This window comes from Cydia pomonella, chromosome 3 (genome assembly GCF_033807575.1).
Source record: "Cydia pomonella isolate Wapato2018A chromosome 3, ilCydPomo1, whole genome shotgun sequence".
Classification (NCBI taxonomy): domain Eukaryota; kingdom Metazoa; phylum Arthropoda; class Insecta; order Lepidoptera; family Tortricidae; genus Cydia; species Cydia pomonella.
Window position 1 is genome coordinate 27,127,710 of NC_084705.1, and position 11,405 is coordinate 27,139,114.

Genomic DNA, 11,405 nt, shown 5'->3' on the forward strand with positions numbered 1-11,405 from the left:
GAACTTAAAAAAAGTGTGACGTAAAGTAACTACAGTTAGTTACCAAAAGCAAAACAGGAAGGTATATGCAAGATTCCGTAAGTTTATTTGTATGAGCGTATTGTGCACTTCCAAGACCCGTGGAGTGTCAATTAAGTTTTTATTTATTTATTATTTATAGCGGCAGGCGTTAATTGGCTGTTTGTTTACGTTGCTCGTTTGTTTACATTTATATGACCGGGCGCGGTCTGATTCGGTCATAAATGTAGGAGCGTGTTAATTTGGAGGTTTTTGTGTATGTCGAAGTTTATGAAGCAAGGCTTCTTTACAAAATTTTACTTTGTTTTACTTATTTATTTTGATTTTTTGAGTAGGTTTGTATAGATCGTATTATTGATGACGACGCGCCCTTAACTCGTATTGTCATGTTAATAAAGGTTAGATTTGACAAATCTGCGCGTCATCGCGGATGACACGGTAATATGTATACCTCTACACTGCAGAGATTTAGGCGTTTCCCAAATGAATCGGTTCATAAATCAGAAAACAGTCAAAATTTACTTTCTATCTGTTAACTAATCTGTTTCACCACCACCATACTAAACGATGTGGCAGCAATACCTGTTGGATCTATTTGCTTGTTTTATTTTAATATAACTGAAGACCCTAATACATTTATACATCAAATGCCTAAGTATCACCTCTCGCCAGATTATTATTCATGTCCATTCTTACCATTGCAAATCATCGATTACTCAAAACCTTTTATATCAAAGTAGTCGGGAATAAGCGGGTCTATCTGACTGGACTAATTGACGCATTAGCCTGTCCAGGGCTTCTACTTGTCAGCGGGAGATAGCGTTAGGGCCTATACATACTAGCCTGTCTGGAAAATTCCCTGAGCCTCTGCGATTTAAATGACCTCGATGATTGTAGTGAACTAATTAACGTATTAGGCTGTCCAGTGCTTCTACTTATCAGCGAGAGATAGCGTTAGGGCATATACACACTTGCACATTGCCTGCGGTTCTTTAGCGATTTTAACGAGTTCATAGAATTCTATGTTTCAGTCAATCGATGCCTTGGAATGTCCAGGTCTTCGCTTGCGTGAAATAGCGAACCCTAGAACTTATCCTGGCACCTTACACACTGGCGTATTTGACCGCGATTCTTCGGCGAATTGCACCAGTTCTTTTGAAGTGGACTAATTGACGAGACAGTTGAATCATTGTTAATGCATTATAGCTCTTGAAATTCTATAGCGTGAACGTAAAACGTCACTTGAAGTTGAATTTATATACTGGATAATTTTGGAGTCATGATCCCGAATGTCAAGTCATAATAAACAAATTTCGCCATGGGGCTAACCACAAAATCGCGAAAACAAATCTAATGTATTCCGTTGAGATAAACGAAATGTATGGGTCCAGATGTATTTTTTTTTCACGATTTTCATATCGGTTTCATAGGAAACCTTGTTCAGTATATGGCCATCTCAATACATTTTTGACATTGGGGAACACGACTCCAAAATCACCCAGTACGTACACTACGTACTTATTGTACCTAAATATTAAATCAAATATTTTATTCGTTGTGACTTCTGTATGGGGAGACGTCCGTAAAATTTGATTCTACCGGGTTTTCTCGACTCATTTTCGCTTTTGCAGCATTAATTAAAAACATAGGCCCAGCGTGCCTATAATGACTTCAGATTATATTTTTATTTACACCTGCTGTCATTTCCATCTTATCCTATCATCTTTTGCCATTGTATCATAAAATCATTCTGAGTAAAGCTGAAGTTTCCTCATAGCGGTCCTAACTTAAAGCCTGCGAACCTTTATACGAGCTTATTGGCGCGTCAACGCACTAAGCGATTACGTTGTGACAAGATAGTCTGAAACAGCTCTTATCTCTAATGTTATTCAGTCAGAGGCTACATTTCAATCAGCTGCCAGCTGCGGGCCCGAATGTAAATATTATTGTGAAATTATGCCATCGCGCGGATAAACATTATAAAACAAACATTTACGCCTTACAGTCCTTACAGACTTAAGTGTTATAAGTACTTATGATCGCATTCGACCGTTTAATTGCATTATTCAATAACCGTTTCTATTATATTTTTTAAAAGTTATAACTTACCTTAGTAGTAAATTTTATTTTATTATATCATAATGGAATTTCGCAGCTCACTGTACCTAACAATATTTTATACCTATGTTATAGTTAAGTAGGTGGTCTTTGCGCTTCATATGTGATCATATACGTATTTACCTATGAATTGCAACAATGTACAATCAGAAACAATAGTAGCGGATAGAACACCGTGCCACAAGTATGAGTCAACGTCTGTTTTACAAATATATTATTTACCTAGGTTATTTACCGTTTGTGATCAGAAATATAGGTATATAGAGACATATTTCTAAAGCTGTTAGAGAATGCAGATACATTTGACGCTAGGTCTCATCCGCTAAAAATAATGTTGACTGTACCTACATTAATTAAATGTTATAAATATACAGTAGTTATCAAGTGATATCTATAAGTATACGGAGGGCGTAAAATCTGGCCAGAATTCTTTGGGAAATACATGATTTCAGTAATACAAAGCACAATTTGTTACATACTTATTTATGTAAATAATGTTTTACATAGTTAACAAAAATACGTTGTTTAAAAATGCTAGCAGATGAACCGACATGGACCGCTTATAGCTGCTACAATTTCTGTGCAGTTCCTTTACCAGTTGCAGTAATCTTTAACGTTTAAATTTTTTTTGTACAGCTACTAAGGAGGCCGCCTTCACGTACGCCATAACATCGGCTGGCGTCACGCATGCGCTGAGCGCGGCGTGCGCGCGAGGCGACCTGCCTGCATGTGGCTGTGCAGCTAACAAGTAAGAAGCAAAGCTGTATTCACGTACACAGTCATATTGGCTGGCAGTGTTGGCCGAACGTTAGAATTGAAAATTAACCATTACAAACTGAACCGTAAACTGTAACCTGTAACTGTTCAATTTGTAATGGTTCATTTTCAATTCTAATCAACGTTCGGCCAACACTGTTGGCTGGTGTCATAAACGCTTTGAGTGGTGCGTGCAGTTGCGGTGTCTTGTGCTAGTTCACGTTACACGCTGATGCAAGTAAAAGGAGTATAAGGGGTGTTTTGACACAATGATGAAGGTGGCAAACGTGGACCGGACAATCTGCCTTCTTGCGGCTGTGCCTTCATCAGGTAAGTAACAAACTATGCTAAATGATAGTTCATATAAGTATCAATGCTAGTAAAAGAAGAATATGTGGTGTTCTATTACAGTGACGAAAAAAGCTGTATCTACGTATTAAATGGCAACAGCATATTATTCACTGACGCGAATAAATGCAGTGCAGAGTGTTTAAATACATTAGCGTAAGAAGCCACGTCTAGTAAATTATGAAACTCTGCAATATATTCTATATTTAGAACCTTAATGTTCAAAATATACTTTTCATCCAAATTAACCAAGTACTTCTTTCAGCAGGAGGCGACCAGCGACAGAGCAGTTCCAATGGGGTGGCTGTGGAGAAGCCGCGTACGGAGCGAGATTCGCGCGTAGATTTCTCGATGCAAGAGAATTGGATGCAGACGCGCGCGGTCGTATGAACCTGCACAACAACCGCGTCGGCAGGAAGGTGAGCGAGGTATACATCTTCTGTAACAGACAGGATACCCTATTCTCTTCTCTAATAAGACAGGAAGACGTGCGATCCACCTGAAGATCCCTGGTAGCCAGTAGTTAGACGTATGAATATGCATGCAGGAAGGTGAACATGGTATACACCTTCTGTAACAGACATAATACCTAATTCTCTACTCTATCAATTCCCGTGGTGGGAGGGAGGTTGTATACGGCGTGCTACCAGCCTTAAAGTTTCTGAGCCGTGAGAAAGCTGGATGTTGCACGCGGAATGCACCGGTGCACGAATCTGCGCAAAAATCTCATCAGCAGAAAGGTAAGGGATACACTTTCCGTATGTATGAGCTTACTCTGGGACTTAGTCAATTTGTGTAATAATGTCTTAAAATATTTATTTATTATGTATCAACGAACACATTGTTTTCTTGATTCTGAAAAAAATCGGGGCACATACGAATTGCATATTGCCTACCTTAAATTGTCAATTAAAATATCGCAATACAAAGTACCTGCATACTGTTAAAACATTACAAAGACATTATTGATTATTGTTTTAAGACATCATAAACGCCATCGCATGCCGGCACCGATTAAAAAAGTTGAAAGCAAAATGGCTGCCGCTCAAAACGGCGGTTAAAAACAAAACGTTAATGTGTCGATATGGTTAAAACTAGTTCTGGATGAGCGTTAATATCTCTTTTAAGTACCACCTCACTTGTTTTGAATTATACGTTGATATGACTGTTTAACTGCAGGTTTGTGTGGAAGGTTCCGTAGTAGATGCTACAAAATGGTTTAAAATTAGTTGTTCCATTAGTCCGTTCTATGAAAATGTGCCGGTTAAGAGCAGCTGCCAAATGTCAAATATTACTCAGCTTGAGTAATCTCTAGTTTTCTAAATTATTATATTACTAGCTTTCTAAATTATTAATTAAATAGATTTTTTATATAACTGCGTTGATTTTATGGGGATTAGAAAATACGAACCAATTTTTTATAACTTGATTGAAACCACTAAAAGAAAGGCGGCAAAAAGCAAATTTGAATGAATATAAAAAAATCTTTGTGTCTTTTCTAATCTTTTTTATTATTTCCCGTGATTAATAGTTATGCGGTATAATAGGTAAGCGGTGGTGGCCGAGTGGATATGATGTTCGACTTTCAATCCGGAGGTCGCGGGTTCAAATCCTGGCTCGTACCAATGAGTTTATCGGAACTTATGTATTACGAAATATCATTTGACATTTACCAATAGCTTTTCGGTGAAGGAAAACATCGCAAGGAAACCTGCATACATCTGCGAATAAATTCAAAGGTTGGTGAAGTCCCCAATCCGCATTGGGCTAGCTTGGGGACTAGAGCCCGAGCCCTCTCGCACATGAGAGGAGGCCTATGCCCAGCAGTGGGACGTATATAGGCTAAATTATTATGATTAATAGTAATGTCACATATATTAGGAAACTAAGATTGACACACACTCAAATGAGAAAGTCAGAATATGCGGAAAAATAAGTATTTCTTACATAAATAGGAATACAAAGTGAGGTTTCTATTTTTGCTTCTTTTGACACGCGATCTTTGTTTAGAAGTACATATTTAGAACTTAGGGAGTTTTGGGTTTGAGCTGTCCCTCCTATACAGAAAAAGGGGTAAGAAGTGGACCCATGCACGGAACCCCACTCACACGGCTCAAAAACACCGAATCACGAACGCTCTCGGCGTAATTGCCAGCAACCGGTCGTTTCGCACAATACCGTAATTGGGCCCCAAGGCGTTCGAGAAATGTCGGAGGCGACATTAGGTACGATTACTGTGTTGCACGACCGTTTGAATCAATCGACTATTTGCCGGCTTTCTGCACTTGCCAACGACATCTGTCTTATGGGCATGGTATACATCCTCGTCAAGTCGTAGAATCGGTTGGGGTTAAATTCGTGCTGTAACGCACATCTATCGTTGAATACCGTCGCTTACCCAGTAATCCTACTTCAGTAGTAGTAGGATTTGCTTAGTTTGGGGCTAAGTCGATCTGTGTAAGACGTAAGATTGTCCCCAAATATTTATTGTAAATACTTCACACCACGACCGATGTAGTAGTTAAATTTCTCGCTATCCTAATTTGGATAAGACAAACTTATGGAATTCGCTCGATTGATCACAAAAGATGCCCTAATACCTAACATTAGTGTATGCCACAAGTTATGTAGTAGTTGAATTTCTCGCTATCCTAATTTGGATAAGAAAAACTTATGTAATTCGCTCGATTGATCACAAAAGATGCCCTAATACCTAACATTACATGGATAGATAGATAAAGCGTTTATTATATGTTAGAGATAAAAAAGTCAAGAACGTGTCAAAAAAATGTGTATGGCTGACAAAAGGGTTGCATAAATGCTGTCGGAACTTTGTATATGGGATGCCGGTACAATAAATGCCCTGCCAATACTGCATTCTACCGCAATTATGCCATGACCCTAAAAATGTATAAATTATTCACAAAAAATTAGAAATGCATCTCATATAAACAAATCAACTAATAAATGTAAGGCATCCTGGAATATCATAAAGCAGTATACGGACGCAAATAATCATACTAAAAACATTCAGCAAACTATTGTCAAAAACGTTGTATAGGTACAGTAATTCTGATCATGTAGGTAGATGTTTTTAATAAATATTTCATTAATGTGATTGAAGACAACTGCCCTAAGATTGATACTTTGTCAGAAATCCATGAATCTGTACCACAATTCCAAAATAGTATTTTCCTACGGCCTGTTTGCATTTCTGAACTTCAAAAAGTTGTTGCCTCTTTAAATAATTCTCAAGCAGTCGGTTATGACGATGTCAGTACTGATAATATAAAGATGAGTATTCACATTGTAGGTGAACCATTAAGACACGCACATCAATTTATCTTTGACCCAAGGCTGTTTTCCGACGATTATAAAAAAAAACAATCGTCAAACCCCTATATAAATAGGGGAACAAAACCCTTTTAAATAACTACTTTTTATGGACATGAGTAAGCAGGGGCGGATTAAGAAGGCGCGGGGCCCTTAGCACAATAGATCGCGGGGCCCCCTGGTTTGAAAAAAAAAGACGTCGGACTCGCACCCCGAGGATTCAGTACCGTCACAACATTTTTAAGATGTCTTAATTTTTTTCACTCGTTCTCGATTAGTTTTAACATGTTACGCAGTGTATTGTTTAGGGTTTCGTAGTGACCTAGAAACTTATAGTTTCGCCATGTCCGTCTGTCCGAGGGTTTTCTCCGTGATCTTTAGTGCTAGATAGCTGTAATTTAGCATGGATACATAAATTATGCATTACTAAGAACGGGTAAAATAAAAACTTCAAAAAAATTAGGATACCTCCCATACAAAATGCTTTTTCTTTGAGTTTTTTTGCTTTGACCCTGTAGTGCGGCGTATGGTCGGATAAGGTCTTTCAAAACGAGTAACGGTCTCCAAAAACCTTTTTTTAATAAAGTTATTATTTTCGGAAATAATCGTTCCGAAAGAAAGAAAAAATACTTTCAATGAAAACTATAGCGAAAATGATCGGTTTAGTCGCTTTTGGGTTATTGCAAAAAATCTTCTCTTCTTACTAAAAAGACGTACATAGCGCTGCAAAGGTCCCTTAGGCTTGTAATGTAATGTAAAAGATATTTACTAATAGCCCCCGTTTGGCCTTTATTGACTGAATGGTAACAATAGTAAAAATAAAGTAAAAAGAAAAGTTCACGGAGCCCCTATACAAGAAATGTTTTTTTGTGTCTGTTGTTCGTGTCATCCACGAAGACGCGCCCCAGTCCTCCTCCCAATCGCCTATAGTACCTACAAGTGTGGTGTGCAACCTTTTAGTAGTATAGTAAGGCTATCTATACACATTGATTAGTAGACATAATTACACTGCCAAAACGTTGCAGATTTGTACTTTAAGCGATTAGGAAGAAGAGCGGGGCGCGTCTTCGTGGATGACACGAAGTATAGGTATATGACATTATTTAAAATCCGGAGTATTTTACTTATTTGTTAATTTGAAGGAATTCAGATTTATTTATTTTTTATTTAGCCATTTTAAAAGAGCCTAATCTTAATGAAGTTGTGTTATTTTATCATAGTTCCTTTCTTTTATATAGGTTTCGTCCTACCTTCGATTTTCATCATCAGATCAGGTCAATTTTGACAAATGGTCAAAAAATAATTTGCAGATGGTTTGCAGATTTTGAAAACAACTTACGAGTATTGCAAGTCAAATAAAAGCATGTAGGTATCCCTACAACGTTTAACAACATCAATATTATTAAGTATAATAAATAAAAGCTTGTAAAAATTGGTTAAAAGTGAGTCGGACCTAAGAAGTGGGAACTAATGGCTAAGTGAGCCAAAAAACAAGGCCGAAGGCTGAGCTCCACGAGCTGAATATCCAGACCACCCAATTTCGTAGCGTTCCCGTGCGAAGCTGAAGGTCAAGCTGCAGGAAAGCAGAGCCTATAATGAAACCAATGCCAGAGTGTGAACGAGGCCGTAGGCCGAGCTCGGTATAAGGGCGGAGACCCGGAGCGTTCTATCGCCGCGCGCCACAATGCAAAGGCTGAATTGTAGGAGAACAGAGTTTGGAATTGAACCAATGTGATCTCGGCTCGTCTGCTGCTCGAAAGTGCGACTTTACATCCGGCCTATGCGAATACAACGCCCTGCATAGGGGCCCCGCTGTTTTCTTTTTATAACATTTTGACAATTCGATCATATGCATCACGGCTTTGCAGCAACTCGGCATATTTTGGGCGCCCGGCCAGCCGTAGAGGAGCGCGTCCTTTGGCCTACTACGGGCTCAAAGCTGATCATCATTAGGCATTAGCTGTAAGGTGCAATTTGTTATTTGAAATAATAATTAATTAATAAATCACCCTTCCTTGCTTTTCACTAATATGTTTTTAAACACAGTATCTTCTTTTGTTCGTTTCCGAGCTCTGCTGTTTCCTGCAGCTTAGCTATGCACAAAAGTTTTGACACACTCTGCACCTTCGGTTTTATGCTAAACTCTGCTCTTGGTCTTTGCGTAAGCCTAAAAATTCTATAGTTGGAATCTTTATAAAGAAAAATAGACAGGATAATAATTGATCAATATTGTTACCGACTTACGAAATAAATACATTGTAAATAAAATGTGGTAGTACAGGATCCGCGGAGTGTGAGTTCTACTGGAACTTGGCCGGTTCCGCGTGCCGAAATCGCATGGTCAGGGTCGGAGCGCGGGGCCCCCCTAGGCGCGGGGCCCTTAGCATATGCTTTTTCTGCTGTTCGGTTAATCCGCCACTGTGAGTAAGGCGTTCGATTTTGTATGTTATAAAAGATTGTTGGGGAAAATTTATCGGTACGGCATTCGTGGCTTGACTTATAATTGAATAAAATCTTGGATAGAATGCAATGCGTAGAGATATCTCAATACTGTCCTGAAAGTAAACACATTGTTAAACACATCAAATTTTGTGCATAATAAATATGGCGAATATATATATATATATTCATAAAAACTGTACCTAAACCTATGCATAATAAATATTTCATTCATTCATTCATTCATTCAAGATGAAGCAAAAAAGTGACCAGTGGTTGGAAATCAAAAATAGATTACGTATTTTTTGATAATAGTAGATACATACCTACTCTTTATATCAAGGTATTTTGTATTGTGTGCCTTAGATAATGCTGAACAATTTCTGTTTGACGCAAAGTTTGTTCTGAAATGCGTGTCCTGGTATTTTGAATGTCTATTTGCACCCTCTAGACAAATGGCATTCCGGTTATTCAAAAACCAGGCTTAAATCCTTGGTATAAAGTTTAACATTAAAACGAAGTAATCAGAGTATAATGTGTAGTATCAGTGACGATCACCTGCCTGCATTCAAAATGTATAGTTTATTTTCTTGGAAATCACTTGATGTATCTTTTCATTCCATTTTATTCTCGACTTTAACTACTTTAAAATAAAGTCTTCATTATAAATGAGCTTGCTGAAATGAAAATTCTTATATTACACACTTAGTTTTTATTGAGTTAAAGTTGAAAGTCGAATGGAATTAATATACTCGAAGATTCTTTGGAAATTACAGGTAGTGGTCCTTCTGAGCTTAAAGTCTAGGTGTCAGTCGTGGTGGTCTAGTGCTAAGTAGCTATTAGAACCAGTTAAGCCATGTTAGTATCCGTTTCTACTAATGCGAAGAAACATTTACATGTATAAATGTTTATGCTGCATTCTAACTGTATGTTATGAAGAATCCCAAGATTTTCTATGTATATTTGTACATAAATAATGCAAGATATTGATAGGTTGACTATGCTAATTCGCGGAATGTGTTAGGTAAAAATTATTTTAATAACTAAAAGCACTGCTAACCTAATGGGCCAAAGTTGCACTACCTTTTTCCACTACATTCCATCAGATTTTCTTTTTCACGTAACAATAAAAATTACCTACAAGTTACTACGATACTGATGAGACGACAAGTCAAATCAGCTTCTTTTTCGAACTATTAGATCGATAGCTACTATGAAATACTGAAAATTTCCGTCACTTATTTTGGCAATTACATAAGTTTTTTATGTTCTATAGATGGTGAAGGACCTCGTCCGCCGCGAGTGCAAGTGTCACGGCGTTTCTGGATCCTGCGCCATGCGGACCTGCTGGAGAGCCCTGCCACAGTACAAAGCTGTGGCTACCGCTCTTCGGGAGAAGTACAAGAAGGCCAAGCTGGTCGCTCCTCAGCCACCCCAGTCTCATTTGGTCATACGCAGGTAACTTGAAAAACTACATCTACAATATTACACAGATATGCCTGTAAGAACCAGAACAGGAACAGGACAGAAGGACCAAATTAGTTGCACCTCAACGACACACGCACACGCACACGCACACGCACACGCACACGCACACGCACACGCACACGCACACGCACACGCACACGCACACGCACACGCACACGCACACACACACGCACACACACACACACACACACACACACACACACACACACACACACACACAACAAAACAACAACAACAAAAACAACAAGCTAATCATGTGAGGCAGTTTTGTCACTAATGTAAGAACATCGCATAAGCAGAACTTAAGTAATAGTAGGTACTTAATTTCAACTTATGCGATGTTATTAGCTAAACTTCAACGAAGATTTGCAAACATGGAAGATGAAAGTATTTTACTTGATCACCAGTATTTAATCCTTTTTATGTTTAATTTTCAGATCAAAGCAAACAATGGCGGTGGGCCGGCAGCCGCGGAAGTCTGAACTAGTGTATTTGGAACCGTCCCCCTCGTACTGCGAACCTGATGCAGTCTCAGGGTCGCTCGGCACGCACGGAAGAGAATGCAACAGGACTTCCAGAGGTAAAGCTTTTGGGTCTATCGCTCAACTTAGGGAGACTGTTGATAGGTCCAGATTAAAGCAAACGATGATGATGGTGACCGGCAGCCGCTGAAGTCAGAGGTGGCGTACTTAAAGCCATCTCCGTCATACTAAATAAATAAAATAATAAAATAAATACTGCGAGTCTGATGCAGTCTCAAGGTCGCTCGGCACTCATGGAAGAGAATGCAACAGGACTTCCAAGGCAACCTTATAAGTCCACCTCAAGTGACAGATGATAAAAAGTAGATAATCATAATTGTCTACGGTGTGGGTTGAAATCAGCTGATGGTTCTAAGTTTGGCT

The 11,405-nt window shown here is 38.6% G+C and overlaps 1 protein-coding gene across 3 annotated transcripts in view; it reads left to right on the plus strand.

Annotated features, from left to right (window-relative positions):
- The window catches only part of LOC133516439 (protein Wnt-7b-like), an 83,485-nt gene that overhangs the window by 68,821 nt on the left and 3,259 nt on the right, over positions 1 to 11,405 (plus strand). For 2 of the 3 annotated variants that reach the window (XM_061849387.1, XM_061849386.1), the window contains exons 5-8: positions 2,773 to 2,884; positions 3,506 to 3,668; positions 10,289 to 10,470; positions 10,938 to 11,080. In XM_061849387.1, coding sequence (XP_061705371.1) covers positions 2,773 to 2,884; positions 3,506 to 3,668; positions 10,289 to 10,470; positions 10,938 to 11,080 — 600 coding nt within the window. The remainder of the gene's footprint in view (positions 1 to 2,772; positions 2,885 to 3,505; positions 3,669 to 10,288; positions 10,471 to 10,937; positions 11,081 to 11,405) is intronic. The other variant, XM_061849388.1, reaches the window with a different exon arrangement.